Raw genomic sequence first — 22817 nt, 5'->3', positions numbered from 1 at the left:
TAATATAGTTTCTGTGTGATTATTTTAGGTCTGGGTGGCCAGAAACGAACAAGCAGCCTCCACCTACATAGCTGGATGTTGAGGTAGATCTCCTAGCTTCTTGTGGATTAACCATACAATGGAGACACGTTCCCCTTTCTCCACATCCGGACGAACAAGAGCTGTCGCTTGTTTTATTGATCTTGGCCATTATGGCTGGTGTAGACAAAAAATATCAAAGTTGTTTTCATTTGCATTTCCCTGATGACGAAGGATGTTGAACATTTCTTCAAGTGCTTCTCAGCCATGTGTTGAATACAGTATAAGCAAGTGAGAATTTGTAGAAAAGCAGCAAGGTTAGAAGACATGATGTATTTTTAAAAGGTAACATGGAATACAGGAGGAAAGAGCCGCAAGTGTTCTAGGTGACAGCTGTCAACGGTGACCACTGGGTGCAATGAAGGATGACAGGCACATTATTTACTTTTCTATTACTGTGACAAAACATTACAACCAAGGCAACTTACAAAATAAAATGTGAGCCGGGCGGTGGTGGCGCGCGCCTTTAGTCCCAGCACTCGGCAGGCAGACAGGCGGATCTCTGTGAGTTCAAGGCCAGCCTCATCGACAAAGTGAGTTCCAGGACAGTTAGGGCTGTTACACAGAGAACCCTGACTTAAAGAAGCCAAAAATAAATGAATGAACGAATGAATAAAATGAAGTGTTTGTTTAGGTCTATAATTTCAGAGGGTTAGAGTCCAGGATGGCAGAACAAAGGCAAGGCAGCAGCAAGAGCTGAGAGGTCACATGATTCACTAGGAGGCCAAGAGCATACTGTGATTAGCTCCAGTCTTTTGAAACCTCAAGTCCACCCAAGTGGTACACACCTCCTGATCCATCCTTCCCACACAGTTCCACCAACTGGGGATGAGGTATTCACACATGAGCCTATGAGGGCGATTCTCATTCAAATCGCCACAGTCCAATCAGATATTGTGATCAGATGCAAAAAAAAAAAAAAAAAAAAAAAAAAAAAAACCAGCTTAAAGGTATATATGTTATCCCTGAACAATAAACAGACGATCCAATAAGCAGAAACTAAATATTAGTTGAGTTTACTGGAGGCAAATTAATAAGGAATGAATTTGAAGCTTTTGTTTACTGTGCATGCCCGTGTTGAAGAAGACAACCTTCTGAAGTCAGCTCTCTCCTTCCACTGTTTTCTAAGGCAAGGTCTCTCATTTCTGCCACCGTGTACTCAAGTGTCTGGCTGCTCCTGCCTCCACACAAGCCTCACAGATGCTGTGTCCCTACAATTGGCTTTTACATGGGCTATGGGGATCTGAAGTTGTCAGGATTGCATAGCAAGTGGTTTACCCATTGAACCATCTCCCTACGCCCTGTATGCACTCCATCCCAGTTTTCTATACCCCAATGCTCTCCTGAAACCAGCGGTGTTGCCTATCATCTTTTCCTGGTGTTTCATCTTCCGCAGGGGAAGACTGAGTTGTGGAGAGATGTTTGCCTTTGCTCACTCTGATAACGATTATAATGCTTCTGTTTAATCACCAACTGCCACGAGCAAAATTAATCTAGTTTCACTTTCAGGTTTTCTAGCACAAATTCTAATTGATCTTAATAATAATAAAAAAAGAGTCAGATATAGAGGTAAATGCTGAAAGATCAGAGAGACAAAGGAGCAAGCCACAGCTACCTCCTACCTGGCCAACTTCACAGCCCAAAGGGGCAGAGCTCCCGCCTCTGCTCCACCTGATCTCACTTCCTCTTTCCTCCTCCCAAGTGCTGGGATTGAAGGTGTGTGTTACCACTCCCTGGCCTCTATGGTTATCTAATGGCTAGCTCCACACTCTGATCTCCAGGCAAGCTTTCTTAGAGTACAAACAAAATATCACAAGATTTTTTCCATACAATAAAGATAACCATGATTCAACTATAAAACTGTATATACCCCTGCACTTGAGATTCGTGTCCCATGAACAGTACTTGGCAGCACCATCAAGGCCAGTGGAGCTATCTGCAGTAGAGACTATCTCCTGGCTCACCATAATTTACAGGCAGTAAAGAAATATTTCATACTTTGCTAGCTGTCCCTTACAAATAGAAATCTGACTATTCCCCACGTGTCCTCAGGCAGCGCAATTCCTGGGCATCTGGGCAGAGGGTTCATTGCCGTCCACAGACGGTCAGGGCATAAAGCTCTACAAGTGTGAACAGCAGTGGAGTGACCACAGAAGTGAGGCTGAGACGGATCCCTGAACTGCGGAGAGCTGGCTCTGACCAAACAAACGAAGATTCAGACTGAAAGGGATTTGGTTTACAGCCAAACTCCTAAGGCAACCAGGGTCAAGTGAGTCTGAAGATAACTTTGTCTACATACAGATGAAAAGAAGGCAAAAAAAAATGCATGAAGACTGATTTTACAGAAAGAGTGCAACAATGCATTATCAATTTATTGCAATTTTTCACATGGCTAATGTTGTCTTTCCAAACAACACATTCAAGAGCATAAACACTGACAAGGCAGATAACCCGGACAAGCGTCAATATAAAAGGACAGGAAACACACACCCTTGGTAAGCACACCACCACCGAGCCACTCCCAGATGCACTCTTTGAATACTGATATGATCCATAGTGACGAGATTCACAGGGTTTTTTTTTTTTTTTTAGCATGAATCTCTGATGAATGTGCAAAGGAATATAGCAAGCTACTTCCTGACCTGTATTTTGTGTTTTGGCACCTGTGCAGCTTGTTTTTGTTTTATAACCCATCTGCAGAAGCTGTGAGCCAACTTCCATCTGCCTCTGTGCCATAGGAAGGGTCTAGGGATCACTTAGGTTGTTGGACTTGGTGACAAACACCTTTCATCTTTACACAATGATCCCTTCCACCACTCTCCTTTGTTTACACGTGTGTTTAGACATATACCCAAACTCACACACAGAAACCAGAGTGTGCATTGAGTGACCACTTCCATCACTCCCCATGTGTTCCTCTCATGAACTTGGGGCTCATGGCCCAGCTAGGCTAGAAATCAGCAAGCTCAAATGATCTCTGTCTCTGCAATCATCAGAGCTGGGCTGACAGGTGTTTGTAGGGTTGCTGACTTGTCAAATAGGTGCTAGAATCATCACAATTATAAAGCAAGAGCCTGGGAGGCAGAGGCAGGAGGATCTCTGAGTTAGAGGCCAGCCTGTTTTACAGAGCAAGTTCCAAGACAGCCAGGCTACACGGAGAAACCCTGTCTCAAAATACAGCAAGAGTTCTTAATCCCAAGAGCTCCCTGACACCATCTCTGTGGAGCCTCTGAGGACAGATAAGTCCCTTGAGGAGTCTGTGAACACAGTGCCCTGCTCTTCTCCGGGCAGTGTTCTCTGTTCTTCACTCAGGAAGCTTCGTCCCGCATGCCTCTTCTGATGTGCTGTGAGCTGGCACTTCCAGTGGAAAGCCTTATTGCATTCTTTACATTCATAGAAATTCTCGGATGAATGAGCTATCTTATGTGCGGTGAGCTGTGACTTATGGGAGAAAGTTTTCCTGCATTCTGTACATTCATAAGGCTTCTCACCTGTATGAGTTTGCTGATGTATGGCGAGCTTTGACTTGCGAGAAAAAGCTTTCATGCACTCTTTACATTTAAAGGGCTTCTCACCCAAGTGCGTTTTTTTATGCCGAGTCAGGTCTGACTTGTAATAGAAAGCTTTCATGCATTCCGTACATTTATGCGGCTTCTCACCTGTGTGGGTTCTTTCATGAGCATTGAGATGAGACTTACGGAAGAAAGCTTTCCCACATTCTTTACATTCGTATGTCCTTTCCAGTTTGTTGTGAGTCTTCTCGTGAGCAGTGAGGTCTGACTTCCAGTGGTACATTTTACTACACACAGTACATTCAAAGCGCTTCTCTACATTATGAGTTCTTCTGTGATGCTTAATAAGGGTTGAGTTATTACAGAAAGTTTTCCCACAGTCCTTACATTCATAGAGTTTCCCATCTCGGTGTGATGTATGACTCTTGCTTTTCTTTAACTTTTGGCGAAGTGTTTTTACGGGTGCTCTACCATGACGGAATTTTGGCCCTTTGTAGACTTCCTGTTGGGTCTTTAGTTTTCCCTTGAAACAAAAGAATTTGTTAGATTTGTTAGTGATTTTTCCTAGAATGAGCTGCTGATAGTCCAAGGCATGATTTCCTAATGGACAATTTCTAATAATCCCTATGTATTTCTGTGTGCACTTTCCCATTTACTGATCTAGTCTCCTTACAAACACTGTCAACACATACAACATTCAAAATGTTGCTTCCACATAAGCCACATTGTAAGCACGGAAAGGATTTCAAGTTTTATAGAATTTACTAGAAGTCTCTTTGATATGACATTTCTTTATGTATAATATTGCCTTTGATTCAAAGGCTACCGGTACTTTGATAATACTGAATGAATACACTATGAACTTTGTTGTTAAGCAAACTAAGACACCAGGAGTCTTAGATGAAAATGATCAGGTTCTTCTCCAGCCTGTATCTAACCAGGCTCACTATAGAAAAGTACATTCTAAGTGTAGAAATGTTTCATGTTCATTCTTCATGTGTTCATATTTGAAATATGGTTTGACCTTACACTAAATGTTTTACTTACTTTAATCATGTCTTGGTCAGTTATTTCAAGCTGTCCCAAATGTATCTCAGGATTTTCCTTGCTGGTGTCAATCAGGGCACTTACTTTATTAACATCTAAAATATTAAAAATGTCACAATTCAATAATAATCTTTTTATAGAATTCAAACATAAAAGTAAAGTCATGCCTGTTATGATCTGCTGGTCTGGGTATACTGTCCCTTTAAGAGACAAGCTCCACCCTCTCGCAACCCATCCCCTTCCACCGAGGGAAGCAGATATCCTTCCTCCTCCAGCCTGAGTGCTCTCTCTCACTCTTCCTTCTCTCTCCTGAAGAGGTAGCTTCTCCTCTCCTCTTCTCTCCTCGTCACCCTTCTCCCTGCCTCTCCCCTTTCCCCTTCCCTTCTATAACCCACTAAATAAATATCCAACTTCACTCGGCATGGTGTGCCTATCCATCCACAGCGCAACCTGCCTGGGACCCACTGCTCCTCATGGCCCGCTGCCCGCAGACACCCCTTGGGGAATGGGGCCGTTTTATTTTTACCATTACAATGCCTTCATATGCTATTGTGCTGGTTAGTTTTATATCAACTTGACACAGAGTCATTCTGAAAGAAGGAACCTCAATGGGCAAGCCTGTGGGACATTTTCTTGATTGACGTGGAAAGGGGAATGGGTCAGTGGCACCCCTTGGTTGGTGATTCTAGGCCCTATAAGAAAGCAAACTGAGCAAGCCATAGGGAGCAAGCCAGTGAGCAGCATTCTCCAGTCCCTGCTGCAGTGACAGACTGTGCTGTGGAATTATAAGCTGAAATAAATCTTTTCCTCCCTAAGGTGCTTTCAGTCATGGTGTTTTAGCATAGCAACAGAAACCTCAACTAAGACACCTATTGACCTGTGGTTAAGTGTACACATTTTATTCTACAATGAATATAAAAATAAGTCAGCCTTATCTCAGCTGGTCCGCCCGAGACCCCCTGAGTGAGAACCCTAGTCCCCTGCATGGCCCTATTTCCACTCCACTCCAACAAAATGAAAGAAACGATCATGAACCAGAAAAAACTGGCCAAACTGCAGGCACAAGTGCACACTGGTGGGAAAGGAACTGCTCACAGAAAGAAGAAAGTGGTTCACAGAACAGTCAGAGCAGATGATAAAAAACTGCAGTTCTCCTTAAAGAAGTTAGGGGTGAACAATATCTCTGGTATTGAAGAGGTGAACATGTTTACAAACCAAGGAACAGTGATCCATTTTAATAACCTTAAAGTTCAGGCATCTCTGGCAGCAAACACCTTCACCATTACAGGCCACGCCGAGACAAAGCAACTGACAGAAATGCTTCCCCGCATTCTAAACCAGCTTGGGGCAGACAGTCTGACTAGTTTAAGGAGACTGGCTGCAGCTCTGCCCAGACAATCTGTGGACAGAAGAGCACCCCTTGCTACTGGAGAGGATGGTGATGATGAAGTCCCAGATCTGGTGGAGAATTTTGATGAGGCTTCTAAGAACAAGGCAAACTGAACGGAGGTGACTTCTGAAGAAGTAACACTTAGAGGGTTACAGGATCTGCTATTTTACACCATGGCTGTATTTTCCCTCAATCTGATTGTATTAGTTTTCAATCCTATCCTGTTGTGTTTTGTTTTTTCTGCCACACTATTACTCTATGATGTTTTTTAGTGACTATTCCAGTTAAGGTTGAACATTTCCCTCCCAAGGTCAAAGAGTATATTTATTTGCCTTCCCAATCTCTCTCAAGTTCATACTGAAGATTCTGAATTTCTTGGGAAGGTTTTAATTTATTCTTCATTTCTGTTTATTTGAACTCTCAGGTCACTGACCACTATACATGAATTTTGTGCCTGGCATCTTTTCCGACCTCCCTATCTTTTTTTTTTTTTTTTTTTTTTTTTTTTTTTTTTTTTTTGGTTTTTCGAGACAGGGTTTCCCTGTAGTTTCTAGAGCCTGTCCTGGAACTAGCTCTTGTAGACCAGGCTGGCCTCGAACTCAGAGATCCTCCTGCCTCTGCCTCCCGAGTGCTGGGATTAAAGGTGTGCGCCACCGCCGCCCGGCTCCTCCCTATCTTTGAAATCAGTTTTAGATGGCCAACATGTGTTGGAAGATTTGCCACAACTGATGTTTCCACACTGCAATTATAATACGTATAAGCCTATTCTGGATAGTGTGAAACTTACAGTAATTCTCAGCCTACTAGGAGATAGCAATGGACCATCCTCCCACAGGAAATGCTCAACAGCCCCACCCTGTGGCAATATTTTGTAAATCAGCCATTGAAAATATGTAATTTTCTAAATCTATAATTTACCATTACATGGATGACATTTTGCTATCTAATTCAAATGTAGACCCTATAGAAAAAAATGTTTAAAGAAGTAAAAAAAAAGTTTTGTCTAAATGGGGATTACAAATCGCTCCTGATACAGCAGATGGAGGGAGAAAAACCCGTGCTAGCCAATACTTAACAAACAAAACCTTGCTTTTGCATTCGGAAGTGTGGCTCTGTGGTGGTCTTCTTGAGGGTCCTAGGACTCAAGCACAACATTTGGGGGCTCATCCCGGATGACCCAAGATCCCTGGACCTTCACACCAAAGATTTCTGGACCACTGATGAGTAATGTTGTCTGTCAGATGTTTGTAGCCATTTGTAGCTGAAAGACATGTTAGCAGGGCAGGGGTCACGGACATCCACGAAGACATTCTGGAGCCCACTGGGGGAGCAGGCCCCCATCTGGAGGAAACTGGGTCTTCCTAGTTGTCCAGAGACCACCCCCAAAGGGGTCTGGAGTCTGTGCAGAGTGGAGAAGCAGGTTCTGACCAGCTTCCTCTTTTGGAGGGCTTGGAGCCCTGGCTGCAGGATATTAAGTCCTCAGTAACCCAGAGCCTCCACTGGGAGCCTGGGTCTCATATGGTCTTTGGAATCATGGATGCAGCCCAAGCCAGGGGAGGTAGCCACAGTTTCAGACCCCTAACTGAGTCTTGAGGCCTCGCTGTTTTCTCCTGTAGCTTTCATTTGTTGTCTTATGGTTGTCTCTGTTTATCGTGTTTGAGACTGGACTGGCGAGGACTGGGAAAATGGGACAGAGCTTAAATGTGGGGAGAAAAAGCGGAATGCACAACAGGAACAATGGCACCTCGGATGCTGATGCTGACGACTTGGCAGCAGCCCATCTAGGGTCTACACCCCTAGCTCTGAGCCAGGTCTGATGGCAGGGAACACACTGTCTGGGCGCTGAGAGCCAAGCCGTGAGACTGCAGGAGGTGCAATGTGGCAGAGGACCCCGGGTTCAGTGGTGGCAAGCTCCCTGAATGCTGGATGCAAGCCCCTTGCAACCCTGAGGTCCCTCTGAGGGTGGTGACTTGGGCAGGGCTCGAGGCCAGGAAGCAGAGGTGCCTGGGATGGAGTGGGTGGCAAAGTTGACAGAGGCCTGAAGATCGGAATGAAAGACCCCCGTCTCAGCCTGTCACAAAGAGAGACCCCCGCCCCAGCCTATAGCAGGGTTTAAATCAGGTTACCTACATAAGCTTAGAAAAACAAACTTTAAAGAACCAAGTGGGGCTCAGCTGAACAGGATATCTGTGGTTAGCTAGCTCTGTAGAGACTGGGCCAACGGGAAGACAGCAAACCACTGTGACAGTCTGTCAAAACCCAGAGTGCTGAACTTAGCCTTATCTAGATCTTATGATTTTTCTTATGAACCTGCAGATGGACAAACAGCCCTGTCCTAAGCTCGATCCTAGCCAACCATGCAAGAACCAATGAAATGCTTGTTGCTATGCAGCCTATTATGTAACTCCTGAACCCCCTATAAATGCATGATGTATCCCTAGCCCGGCATGCTCATTCAGCTAGCTGTTCACCCAGCTGGGCTGTTTTGCAGCATCCGCAGGCACCTGTGTAAACAATAAACTGCCTCTTGCTTTTGCATCCAGTGGACTGGTCTCAGTTCTTGGGTAGGGGGATCCCCAAAGGTGAAACACCCGTCTTTGGGGTCTTTCAGGAAGAGCTCTGGCGGGAGGAGAAAACATGTGACAACAAGCCTGCGGGGTTGCAACTTGCAGCACCACAGTCCCGGCTCACAGCAGGGACTTACAGGCAGGGAGCTGCCCAGGATGTGAGTGTTTTTCTCGATGCCCCCCTCTGCAGGCCTCTCTGGAGGGAGGAGCCTGCACACCTGTGCATAGGGAATTGACTGCTTACAACTGAAAACTGCATGAATATAAAACAGAGAATCTTGAGATCATGGCCAGAGAAACGTTAATTTTTTTTTTTTTTTTTTTTTGGAATATTGACAGCCAAAGACACAAGATCTCTGTGCCCACCAGCGTTGCCCCCTCCCCTTTTCTTTCCTAAGCCAAGCTCTTCTTCACTGTGATAACACTCAAGGGCTCTTCTGCTGGCCAGCAGTTTCCCACCAAAACCCTCCTCTGTCCTGATACTGCTTATAAGAAAGGTTTCAGATTTCTTTCCCCTTCTATGGTACAGTTCTCATAAACTGATAGAGCAATGACTACTTACTGTTTGGGTCACAAGCTCAGGATAAATAAATTTCTTTTGGTTATCTAACCTAAATCTATGCTTTTTGCTAGAATTCAAAGGTACGAGCTTATTTCTGCTGTTTCATAGATATCTATTGTTTGCTTTTTCTATAATATGGATGTCAATATGGGCCTAAAAGTTTCAAATGTATTGTTTTTCTTTAAGTATATAAATTTTAACTTCCGTTCCTAGTTTGAATTTGTCTCAACGGGTTTCCCCTTGGTTGGCAGACACAACCAAGCATCAGTTGCTGACTACAATCTGCTCCAAATGACTGTGGACCCTGGGTTTGCTGAAAACTGTAATGGAGCAGTCTACCGGATGTGAATGCTCCCTGGCTCCTCAACAGAGTCCACAAACCAGATGCTCCTGATAAATACCCCACTGCCTGAATTTCCTCTTTGTTTTTGACTAACCCAAAGTCATCTGGAAACAGTTACAAAAAATACATTGTCCTGTAATCCCTGGTTGAGATGCTAAGTCAAAAGGGAACTTCCTTACATAGGAAGACTCTGCAGTTTTAGGAGAGAAATTCTGCTTTTACACTAACCATTCAGGAAGTATAAGAGACAATTTGGCCAAAGATAGGAAAAGATTGGCCAAGCCAAAAAAAGATTCTTCACAAGGATGGTTTGGATCCTGGTTTAATAGCTCTCCTTGGTTAACTACCCTTATTTCTGCTGTTATAGGACCTTTACTGGTTTTGCTAATTACTTTGACTGTTGGCCCCTAACAGACTGGGTACAGTTTGTAAAACAAAGATTTAGTCCCATTCCATTTATGATTCATTGCACTAATGCTAATGTATGTCATTTTGCCTGTCATTCCGTTCCCAATGAAGATGAAATAGAATTTGCAAGTTATTCTCATCAGGTTGAGGAACCTAGAGTTCAGGATTGAACTCCACTTAGAACTCCCAGTGGGGAATGAAAGGCCAGAAGAGATTCCATTTCTGTGCTGGGCCCTTTGGGGACCTTGAACTACACCCCAGCCCCAGGATAAGCTGAAGGCCCTAGGACCCCTCTTTAAGGAAAGTTAAAGTTGCTGACTGCAGCCCATTCCCCCAACCAACTTCCCCTATCAGCTGGGCAATATTTCAAGCAGCCTCTGTGGTTAGCACAGGGTCAGCAGATGTGTGGAGGATGTAACCAGGGGCTGTTGTTCTCCCCCTTAGATACTAATAGCCAATCAGGAACTAACAGCTGAGCTTTACCCCACCTTTAGCCAATTGTGATATAGGATAAGGAATTTTGTATTTTGAAACTGTAACCTTGTAACTGCTTTGTGGTTTTTGCCTTTATAAACCCCTTACAAAAATAGATGGGGTCCTTCTCCCTCCATCTGCTGTGTCAGACTGTGAGGCAGAGGACCCGTGCTAGCCTGTACTTAATAAAGGAAGCCTTGCTTTTGCATTTGGAAGTGTGGCTCTGTGGTGGTCTTCTTGGGGGTCCTAGGACTCAGGGACAACATTTTGCATATTAAAACTGCTAAATTTATATCAGATGGTACAAATGTGACTTCATTATTCATTCAGTTCAAGATATAATCAAAAATAGGCTTTGTCGCATAAATATAACACATATCTGATCCAATACGGGTCCTGCCAAGTCCTCTAGCACAAGGTAATATAAAAACTAATCGATTATTGATTAAAAATGTGATAAAGGCCTCAAAATTTCATAAAAACATGTCAATAGCAGAGATTTAGAGAATAGAGTTTTCTATTACATGGCAACAATCTAAGGAGTTTATAAGGAGATGTCCTGGGGCTGGAGGGATGGCTCAGTGGTTAAGAGCACTGACTGTTCTTCCAGAGGATCCGGGTTCAATTCCCAGCACCCACATGGCAGCTCACAACTGTCTGAAGATCTAGTTGCAGGGGATCTGACACCTTCACACCAATACACATAAAATAAAAAATTAAATAAACATTATTTAAAAAACTGTAACAAAATAATATAATTGTAACAAAAAGTGGATATACTAAACCCACAAAATATGTAACAAAATTAAATAAAATTATAGTAAAAAAAAAAAAGGACATGTCCTAATTGTTCTATAATCAAACACCACTATCTGCAGGGAGTAACCCAAAAGGTACTCAAAGGAATGAAATCTGGCAGATGGATGTATTCCACTTTACAGAATTTGGAAAATTAAAATATGTACACCACACCACTGACACTTATTCAGATTGTCAATGGGCAACTGCTTTGAGCTCAAAAAAAGGCTTATTCAGTAATCACACATTTATTAGAAGTTATGGCCATAATGGGTATACCTGCACAAATAAAGACAGACAATGGTCCAGCATATGTCTCCAGGAAAATGAAAGTTTTTTGCTTATAATATAAAGCATATTACAGGTATCCCAAACAACCCTACAGGTCAGGCAGTTATAGAAAGATCAAATCCAACTATAAAGGATATGCTAAACAAACAAAAAAGATAGAAAATACCTTCAAAAATAGATAGCATAATGCTTTATTAACATTAAATTTTCTTAATGTTAATGAGAAAAGAATAACAGCAGCAGATAAACATTAAATAATAATAATAATAAAGACTTCTAAATTAAATCAGCTGGTGTATTTCAAGGATGCGCTAATCTCAGAATAAAAACCAGATGTGCTACATTGGGGAAAGGGTTTCACGTTTATTTCCACAGAGGGGGAGGGGAGCTATGGATACTTTAGCTGAGAATTATTATAAGTCCCACACTAGCTCAGAATGGGACACAATAAAGGGTTCTTTATTTAGGGGTAGACTCACTGATCACAGTCCTCTGCATGAGCGGGGAACAGGAACCGAATACAGCAGCCAACTGGCTGCGCCTGTTTTTACATCTGTATACACAGTACATGTGGCCACACCCAGAGTGGGCCAGTATCTTAAAGGCTATTGGCTAAAGGGGTTCCCACAGCACTCCCATTTTATACAAAGAAAACTTCTTTGTCATTATCCTCCACCTGTAGCCTTAACCAAGCCTGTAGGGTAAAAGGGACAACTGGAGCAGGAACCCCCCCCCCCCCCCCCACACACACACACACTGAGCACCCTGACTCTCAACCCACAGCCAGAGAAAAAAAACACACCCTGGATCTGAGACCTGGGCCAGGAAGAGAAACATCTTTATTCCGAACCCAAGACTAAAAACACGTGCCCTGGCTCTGAAACCAGTATCAAAGAAACACTTTGTCCCTAAAATCAGAGCCAGTGAAAGAAAAAATATGCCCTGGTCCTAAGAATATAGAGTTAAAAAGCTAAAAAGGACCAGTGAAAGAAACACAGCTTGGCCATCTCTGCCCCGACCAGCTAAACTGACCAATCCCTAAGTAGGGAAAAACTAGCCAATCCCCCTTCTCCCTGGAAAAACTCCGCCCCTAAGAAGCCCTATATAAGCTTCTCTGCCTGTCCCTGGCAGAGGCAGCCACTCTCCTGGACTCCTCCTTCCCAAATAAATCTCTTTCTCAACAAGAGTCTTGCTGGAGCAGACTAGAAGAACCTGGCTGGGACTTCCCTTAGGGGACCGAGCTGAAGAACCTTGCTGAGACGCAGCAGAGGGGGCCTGAGCAAGGCTGAGCAGAACAGAACCTTGCTAGGGTGCTCCTTAAGGGGGCTGAGCAAAGCCAGGCAGGAAAAAGTAACAACTTTTGGCCAGGGCGGGAGGAGATTGCTACATTTCTGCAGGGGCTTCCCCTTAGCAGAGTGTTAGCAAAAGAAGGAACATCTTGGGCCTGAGAAGATATAGGACGTTCTCTTAAAGGAACAGAACAGAGCTCAGCTGCAGCTGCTCTCCAGAAGAACAGGTTCCCTATACCCTGTAGAGAGACCATCCCCCACCGCACCCCGGCTTCAGGTAGCCTGGCTTCCCGATAGTCAGGACACCTTTCCTCCAGGGCTGAGCTATCCCATTGCAGCTCCGGCCTCAAGGCTATCCTTGCAACTCTACAACTCTAACACATTCCTCTACAAAGCCAATATACAAATAAAAATAAAGACAACTCATACACCAGTAACCACACAAAGAACATACAAAAATGTAGAACAGTGAAAATGAAACCTAATGAATGTTAAAAGGATAATAAAACAGGAGCTAATATAGTACATTAAATATAGTAAAATGTCTCTAGGCTACTGATTTCCAAATGTACCTGTATTTTAACCAGGATCACCATCAAGGCATCAATTTATATTACATGCAAAAGTTAGAAAATGGTCATCTAATATACTTGGTCACAAAGCAAATCTCAATAGGCATAAAAAAATTGAAAGAAACCTAAGTATATTATTGGATAACCATGGATTAAAGTTAGACTTCAACAGCAACACAAACTACAGAAAGCCTACAAACTCATGCAAACTGAACAATTTTCATCTGAATTATGAATGGGTCAAGGAAGAAATAAAGAAATTAAAGACATTTTTTCAGCAAATCGTCAGCAACAAAATCAGGGAGATGGAGTGACATCAAGAATGTTCTTTTCAAACTGGATTAAGAGATAAAAGGTTAGACCCACATGACCAGGTGCTTCAGAATGTGATTTTTTTAAAAAAAAATTGATTAAAAAAGAAGAAGAAGAAGAAGCTCAACATGACCAGTACCCGATGAGCTCTCCCTCTGCTGCCCACCTAAGACATTTACTCACCTGGGTGGCTCCGCACCGCAGCTTCCACTCGGCCCCACGGCCCACATCCATGTTCCAAATTGAAGATCAACTTAGGCTTGGCTACGCAGAGCTCTGTAAGTTAGAAATAGTAAGGAAATGAATGGAGCCAGAGTTTTGTGACCGTCTACTAAGAAGGAGTCACAGCTCGCCTGTGCTGCGACCGTCTACTAAGAAGGAATCATAGCTGGCTTGTACTGTAACTGTCTACTAAGAAGGATTCACAGTTCGCTTCTGGAACTGCTGCTTGGTAAGTGAATATGAAACTCTGGTCAGAGAGGATCTATAGCCTCATTCTTCACTAGCTAGAAGACCACCCTTTTTTGGCATTAAACTGCAAGATATATAACCCAAAATAATGATCTTGAGAAAGTTTAGCAGGCTGGAAAGATGGTTATGGGGCTAAGAGCAACCACTGCTCTTGGGAGACCCAAGTTCAGTTCCCAGTATCCAAACCTGGCACTTCACAACAGTTCAGCGTCCCCTCTGGGCAACCCAATGCCCTCTGGTGTCCTCAGGAACACACACACATGTGGTGCTCGCTCTCAGACACAGATACATAGCTACAAATAGAGATAAATCTTTAAACGATGATTTCTATAACTTGTTAAACAAGGGAAAAGCATGTGCTGAGACTGACAGGGGTTACACTCACTCAGGAACGCCAGGCTGCTGTAGGTCTCCAGCATCACATCCCTGTAGAGGGCTCTCTGGGCAGCGTTAAGCTCTTGCCACTCCTGCCTGGTGAAGTTCACAGCTACGTCCTCAAATGATACCAACCCCTGAAAGAACACAAAATGGGAATTCACTCCCCCCACCCTGTGTGTGTGTGTGTGTGTTTGTGTGTGTTACTAGTTTCTTACAGAGGCACAGTTTGACTTGTATTCTGCATCATGGAAAAAGAAAAATCAACACAGGCATCTTTATCTCAGTGTCAACATAGTGACTCGGGAAAACAAAGTTAGCCTTTTCTAATTCCAACAGAAAGTCCATACAAGAACACACGGGTATGCAAGGGAGGGGCTATAGAGACCAAGGGGAAAGAATACATGAACCCAGTCTAAAAATAACATTCAGTCTCCAAAGGAAGAATGTTGAAGCTGGTGTCCCAGCACTGGTACAGGTGTATGCCTGCACAGAGCAGAGGGAGAAGTTCAGTTCTTAGCACCAACCACAGAGTAGGCATGTCTCTGTCAGGGTTACCATTGCTGCATTCAAACACCATGACCAAAGACAACTTGGGGAGGAACTCAAGCAGGGCAGGTGGCAGGAGCGGATGCAGAGGCCATGGAGGGTGCAGCTACTAGCTTGCTCCCCATGGCTTGTTCCCCATGGCTTGCTCATAGAACTCAGGACCACGCTCAGGGGTGTGACTACCCTTTGTGCTCACTTCCAGCTCCATCTTAGGAATTGGGGTTCCCTCCTCCTAGATGACTCTAGCTTGTGTCAACTTGACATAGCTACCCAGCACAAAGTCCTAGCTCCGTGTGGGGTCACATAACTGAAGGCAGGGGTCAAAAAACTGGGGAACACACAACCAAAGATTAATTCAAAACCAAGTGTGGACAAAATTCAAAGTGTTCCAGGCAGGGCTCAACTTTGTACTACTGGGTGACCTTACTGTAGCGCCTGCATACAACGCCCATGTCATTGCACCGCCAAGCACCAGTGCATGCCACCTCTGGCCCAGACTCGCTTACATCATAGGCTGCAGCTTTTGTATTCTGCATAGTTATCTGATCTTTCAACACAGTTTTTGAGGAAAGACAACGACAGTTAATTTGTTTCTACCGTCGTCCTGCCATTTATACTTGTACTGTATTATGTCAGGCAAACTAGCACTGGTCTCACTAAGTATGCAACGTTGCTTTCATCTTCAAGAAATGTTAATATTGGGTGTATGCCAAAACATCATTTTTAAATGAATAAAATTCTTATTATCAGTAAATGTTTCATTTTATTTTTTTATTGATTTTTGTTGAGCTCTACATTTTTCTCTGCTCCCCTCCACTTCAACCCTCTCCCAAGGTTCCCATGCTCCCAGCTTACTCAGGAGATCTTGTCTTTTTCTACTTCCCATGTAGATTAGGGGCCTCATTGTTGTCCAGGTTCTCTGGGATTGCGATTTGTAGGCTGGTTTTCTTTGCTTTATGTTTAAAAGCACATATGAGTGAGAACATATGATAATTGTCTTTCTTTGTCTGGGTTACCTCACTCAAAATGATGTTTTCTAGCTCTATTGATTCGCCTGCAAATTTGAAGATGCCATTTTTTTTCTCCATTGTAATGTAGTACTCAATTGTGTAAATGTACCACATTTTCCTTATCCATTCTTCGATCCAGGGGTATTTAGTTTTTTTCCAGGTTCTGGCTATGACAAACAATGCTGCTATGAACATAGTTGAGCACATGTCCTTGTGGCACGATTGAGCATCCTTTGGATATATACCCAAAAGTGGCATTGCTGGGTCTTGAGGAAGGTTGTTTCCTAATTTTCTGAGAAATTGTAATACTGAAATCCAAAGCGGCTGTACCCATTTGCACTCCCACCAGCAATGCAGGAGTGTTCCCTTTACCCCACATCCTCTCCAGCATAAGTTTTCATCAATATTTTTGATCTTGGCCATTCTTACAGGTGTAAGATAGAATCGCAGAGTTTTGATTTGCATTTCTCTGATGGCTAAGGATGTTGAACATTTTCTTAAGTGTCTTTCAGCCATTTTAGATTCCTCTATTCAGAGTTCTCTGCTTAGGCCTGTACTCCATTTTTTTATTGGATTATGTGTTCCTTTGGTGTCCAATTTCCTGAGTTCTTTATATATTTTGGAGATCAAACCTCTATCTGATGTGGGGTTAGTGAAGATCTTTTCCCATTCTGTAGGCTGTCGTTTTGTCTTGGTGACCATATCCTTTGCTTTACAGAAGCTTTTTAGTTTCAGGAGGTCCCATTTATTGTTTCTCTCAGTGTCTGTGCTGCTGGGGTTATATTTAGGAAGTGGTCTCCTGTGCCAATGCATTCAAGTGTACTTCCCACTTTCTCTTCTATGAAGTTCAGTGTGGCTGGCTTTATATTGAGGTTTGATCCATTTGGACTTGAGTTTTGTGCATGGTGATAGATATGGGTCTTTTCATTCTTCTACATGTTGCTATCCAGTTATGCCAGCACCATTTGTTAAATATCCTTTCTTTTTTCCATTTGTGTCATCCCCTGGGATCAGGGGAGTAAAGAGATGAACTCTAAGGTCTCACTTCTCTCTAGAAGGGAATTCTGCTAACTGTCGTTGCTGATGGTTGAGCTCGCATCTAGCCTGCTCCAGGGAGCTAATAAGGCAAAAATCAGTAGACCTCTGGCAGCCTGGATGAAAGCATGGCACTTTCTGAGCCACTGCTGCTCACTGCACGGACAGCTCCTATCAGGAGTCTGCCCGGATACTTACGTTCCTAGCTTTAACAGCTGATTTGTGGGAATACAAGTTGAACCTGGGAACAAAGGGACCTGAGCACATGAATATCACTTTCAAGTCATAAAAACACAGGGCTCTAAGAGCTAATTACTGTTACTTAAACAGACGTGACACTGCAGCTCCCAATATTCTCTCTAAACCAAAGAAGCTTTCTATTGCAGTAGACAGTGATTAACACCGAGACTTCCAACTGGTCAACGTGTAGAGAAGACACTGGAGAGCTGAGCCATTAATGGTGCATCTGTATCACATTTCCTATGCCCAAGGCTCAGGGTCATCTTGAAAAATTCCAGCAGCCTGGTGTTATAGAGGACTGCTAAGAAACATGACAGAAAATGCCCCAAGAACCCGTGCACTTACAGCAGCTATGACTGCATGGAGGGGAGAGGGACTTGTGAAGTCCCACTGAGGAGCTTCTGGCAATTAAAGGCTGCTGGGCTAAGGTCAGTTTACCTCAGATGTGGCCCGGCAGACTGTTCATGTTCTAGCAATGACCCTACACCCCTGCACGTACTGGCAGCTCCAAGTAGAGTGAAAGGTTTTGTTTTTTATGGGGGAAGGGAAACTGATGGTGGTGGGTATGGAAGGAGCTGGAGAGGAGGAAGTGCAGGATGAATTTGAACAAAACATTATATTCACATATGAAACGCTTAGCACACTTTTTAAAAAAAATACTTAACTATTATGTAATTTAGTAATCAGATGTTCAGGTTTTTTATGGCATTTTTTCTCTTCGGAGAAATTTTTAATAAAAAGGACAGTGCTGGGCAGTGGTGGCTCATGCCTTCAACCCCAGCACTCAGGAAGTAGAGGCAGGCAGAGCTCTGATTCAAGGCCAGCCTGGAGTTCCAGAACAGCCAGGGCCACACAGAGAAAGCCTGTCTCAAAAAGAAAAAAAAAGAAAAAAAAAGAACATGTATAAGAAAAATATAAACGGTTATAGGCATAGAAACAACATATTAATAAGAAATACATTTTGGCAAGGATGTTTAGTACTAAACAAAATGGTTTAGTACTGAAGTAAAGGACTATGAAAGAGAGATCAGGACAAAACCAGAAGGTTAAAGTCTGTCATAATAAGGCTTGCAAAAATTAACTCAAGTGGCATTGATAAAAAAAAATAGTGCTTTCTTCTCGGAAGGCAGAGGCAGGCAGATCTCTGTGAGTTCAAGGCCAGCCTGGTCTACATGAGCAAGTTCCTGGACAGGCTCTAAAACTACACCAAAACCTTGTCTCGAAAAACCAAAAAATAAAAAATAAAAAAATAAAAAATAAAAATAAAAAAATAGTGCTTTCTTAAAGAGCAAGGATTATGTTTTGTTAAGATAATCGTAGTGGCCGAGCAGTAGTGGTGCACATGCCTTTAATCCCAGTGCTTGGGAGGCAGAGGCAGGCGGATCTCTGTGAGTTCAAGGCCAACCTGGTCTACAAGAGCTAGTTCCAGGACAGGCACCAAAAACTAGAGAAACCCTGTCTCAAAAAATCCAAAATAATAATAATAATAATAGTAGTAGTAGTAGTTCCTGCTAAATTTGTCAAGATTTTAAGTCTAAAAAGTTTTAACATTAGTCAAGTTTTTAGTGGTACAGAACAGCTGGGTTTCAAACCACAATTAATTCTTTAAACCTGATGAAACTACATTTTGAGCATTTAACAGCTAGACAAGAAAAGGGACTGAGCCGACAGCCAATATTTTAGCTTTTGTGCTCAGGTCAGCTAGGCAACAGAGGACCAGAACAGAACTCTTATCAGCAAGCCCATGACCCATCCCTGCAAACCGCAGAACTGACAGAGAGGCCAAGGTGCTCCAGACAGGTGAAAGGCCAGGATAAATCCAGACCCCCTAGCAGGAAGAGTAGAGCCAAAAACCTAGGTTAGCCGGTTCCATGACTCTGCTGCAGGAACTGGCTGACCACAAAGTTAGAGATTGTAATCTTGAAAAATGGGGAGTTACCCCCTTGTGATTATCACTGGTATTTTCGGAATTTTCCAATGACGCCCTCCCTACCCCCTTTGGATTGTGATTTTTTCCCTTAAATACCCCTTCTACTTGGGTCAAGCTCCTCTATCCCTGCGTGGGATGAGTCTCGGCCTGGTGTGCTGGTTCCTGCCAATAAACCTCATGTGATTACAGCAAGGGCGGTTTCTCGTGAGTTCTTGGGGGTCGTGTTATCCCAAGACTTGAGTGAGAGTCTCCCAACTCCAGGGGTCTTTCACAGGGTGCCAAAAGCAACCTTAAGAAGTTTTGTGGCTAACTACAAGGTCTTAAATACCCAGGGGAAGGTCTTATCCCAAAGAACAGTATTATAGAATAAAAATCTACCCTCTCCTACTCAGGACTCTCACTCTGACCTTGTCTGCTGGGGACCTGACACTCCATGGTTCCTACAAAGACAGTCACTCAAGTAGCCAGCTTTAGTCAATTAAAATCTTACCTGACCCTTAAAGCTCTCAACTCAGTGGGTCTCAGACATGACTCAGCAAGCACCAGATTCTTTTTTATCAACTCCAGACTGCTGGAAAATCTCGCCAAATTTTGAATCCCGCTATTATGCTGCCGGCACCCAATGCTGGTTCAATGACTAATTTTGTGGAGGCAGGACACAGACTTTAAATGCTATAATGACACTTGCATGACCCTCTTCTGAGTAATTGTACCTCAACCCAAAAAGCTGAACTACTGGCCCTGGCTAAGGCTCTCCACATGGAGAAGGGATGGAACTAATATTTGCATAGGTTTCCATGCAACCAAGGCAGCCATTGGGGGTGAAAGACCCCCAGTGTGGGGAGACTCTCACTCAAGTCTCGGGATAACACGACCCCCCCCCCTCCAGTAACTCACGAGAGACCGTCCTTGCTACAATCACATGAGGTTTAATCGACAAGATGGGAACCAGTGCACTGGGGCCGAGACTCATAACCCACGCAGGGGAAGAGTTCAACCCCGAGTGACCAGAAAAGGTTTTTAAGGGAAGAAACCACAACCCAATGATCCGAAAGGGGCAGGAAGGGTGTAGAAAATTCTGAAAATACCAGTGATGATCACAAGGGGGCGACTCCCTGCCTCTCAAGATCACCCTCAGGGTCAGAATCAGCTAGTTCCTGAAACACAGTATTCCAAAAATACCAATGATAATCATAAGGGGGAAACTCCCTGTTTCTCAAAATTATTCTCAAGATTACAATCTAACTTTATCTTCAGCTAGTTCCTGAAACACAGTCACTGAACCGGCTAATCCTAGATTTCTGACTCTTTTCTCCCTGCTTAGGTTTTTGGCTCTATTTTTTCCTGCTGGGGGCGGGGTCTGGATTTATCCAGGTCTTTCAAGGGGAGAGAGGGTCTTCTATTGCCCAAGTATCCCAATTAAACATGTCCCTGAGATTATGATATTATTGGAAACCATCTGGCTTCCAATTTAGGTGATCATTATACATTCCAAGGCCCACCAAAAGGACCCTATGACATTTCTGGGTCAATTAATTAACAGGTCAACTAGGCAGTTAAGCTCCTAAAACAGGCTGCCTAATTTTCCTTACCATACTCTCCCGCATCCTCAATCTACAACTCAGCTGACTCTACAGGCTTTAGACCAGAAATCTGCAGCCTCTGCCTCGGGATGGTTACAAAGCCCAGAAATGTCTATTGCTCCCTGGGTCCTCCCAATAGGGACTCAATGGTTTTCATTGGGCCTCACAACTGGGGGCCAAAGTCTCTTCAGACATCACGATCTGTTTCCAAAATCTGTCCTACCCATTGTATCCTCCCCACAGGATGAAAGACTCTTCAACACTTTACTGGACGAGACTTGATCAAGCACTCCTCACGTCTAATGAGGTTTATCTGTAGATTGACTTGTCCAGAGCTGACTGTTCCACCCCCAGCTCAGATGACCTTTTCCCGTGAGCCTCCTGGACCTCCACACCACGCCATGTCACCACCGAGTAGCGATAGACCAAAGTCTTGAGTTATTGCCCACCCCTTTAGTCCCCTATGCAATCTAACTGGGCTTCCACACTAGGGTCAGGCTTCGCCCTATCCTCACACCACCACCCTTACAGTTAGTTACCTTGTTGTGCCTAAGCCCTACACCCCGTCCAAGCACCCAGCTAGCGCGTTTTCATACAGTGCACACAGTTCCGCATCTCAACCCTCCCAGTATTTGAATCCCAGAGAGGAGGGCCGGTGTATGCTGTGCTAAAGCGACGCGACCGCGAGCCAGTTCCTCCGCATGCCACGTCCAGTGGCCCCACGTCCCCGGCCCTCCCGGAGCTGCGGGGAGCGCTACGACCCCGTTGGAGTTCCCGTAGTGAGACCAGGGACGCCCGGGCGCCCGGAGCCCGTCCAGCTCCACCCCACAGCCGGAGAGGCGGAGCCGGGCCTGGGAACTCTGCAACCTCCGGCACCAGCTCCGCGGGGACGCCGCGCTCACCATAGCCTGTCTCGGACCGTCCTGCGACTTTCCTCCGTCTCCGGTACCCGAACAGGCTCACCCAAGCCAAGTCTCCGAATGACAGAGCCCAAGATGGAGAACTTAGACGATCTCAGCTGAACTTTATAAGCCCCGCCCCGCTTCCCTCATGTCGGGGTCGGCCTGAGTGACAGCCAATGGCACCAATCCATTACGGAATGCCCGGTTTCTGGGGGCGGGGAACTCGCACACTTAGGAAGCAATTGATTACGTACAAATTCTGCACAGGTAGAAATAATGGCAATGTTATGCCCGCGTCGCGAGATCAACAAGACCACCACGGAGCCGGCTATCTGATGCAAGAACAAAGGTTTCTTTACTCGAACCCAGGCAAAGATCACGCCCAGCACTCCAGTACAGCGAGTGAGGGAGAAAAGCCCCGAACCCCTATTACAAAGGTTTATATAGGGAAAAACCACAAGCAGGGAGCTATCTGTCTTGGCGTTTTATAATTGGGTGAGGGGATGCAGGGTGAGGTTATTCTTTTAAAAGCATTGGTCAAGCTATAGGCGCGAAGTTACTAACTGCTGGCAAGGATGTCTCCAGGAAAGAATAAAAATGTTGACAGGATATAGGGTATCTGTAGGAACCTCTGGTCTTCGTTAAATTTTTTTGCCCTGTTTCCTGGTTGGCTGTATCCGGGATGAATATTTAAATCCTGCTGCCCAGCACATTGTAGGACTTGAGTTCAGTCCCCCGTTCACCAGATGTCTGAAGATGGAGACCCATTCACAAGATGGCGTTGGTTCTGCACCTTCAGCATCTCGACAATTTCTTTTAATTTTCTGTGAACTTTTCTTTTTTTTTCTCTTTTTTTGTTTTTGTTGTTGTTGTTGTTTGTTTGTTTGTTTGTTTTTCAAAACAGGGTTTTTCTGTAGCTTTGGTGCCTGTCCTGGAACCAGCTCTTGTAGACCAGGCTGGCCTCGAACTCACAAGAGATCCACCTGCCTCTGCCTCCCGAGTTGCTGGGATTAAAGGCGTCCTGTGAATTTTTCTCACTATGATTTTTGTGAATGTGTGAAAGACCCAGACCCCAACAG

The 22817-nt window shown here is 44.2% G+C and overlaps 2 protein-coding genes across 2 annotated transcripts; one reads left to right on the top strand and one right to left on the bottom strand.

Annotated features, from left to right (window-relative positions):
* Positions 1-2415: 2415 nt before the first annotated feature.
* LOC119808748 (zinc finger protein 809-like) lies at positions 2416-21884 on the bottom strand. The gene is made up of 5 exons (XM_038321162.1): positions 21739-21884; positions 14500-14626; positions 13827-13919; positions 4638-4732; positions 2416-4113 (listed from the first exon to the last, which is right to left on the bottom strand). The coding sequence occupies exons 1-5, from the start codon at positions 21739-21741 to the stop codon at positions 3268-3270; spliced, it is 1164 nt and encodes a 387-aa protein (XP_038177090.1). The 5' UTR covers positions 21742-21884; the 3' UTR covers positions 2416-3267.
* On the top strand, positions 5652-6140 carry LOC119808749 (transcription factor BTF3-like). Its single transcript, XM_038321163.1, has one exon. It carries the CDS (start codon positions 5652-5654, stop codon positions 6138-6140), a length of 489 nt encoding a protein of 162 aa, XP_038177091.1.
* Positions 21885-22817: the final 933 nt, after the last annotated feature.

Source organism: Arvicola amphibius, chromosome 3 (assembly GCF_903992535.2).
Source record: "Arvicola amphibius chromosome 3, mArvAmp1.2, whole genome shotgun sequence".
NCBI lineage: Eukaryota > Metazoa > Chordata > Mammalia > Rodentia > Cricetidae > Arvicola > Arvicola amphibius.
Note: the sequence above shows the minus strand (reverse complement) of the source record. Positions and strands in the feature narration are given on the sequence as shown.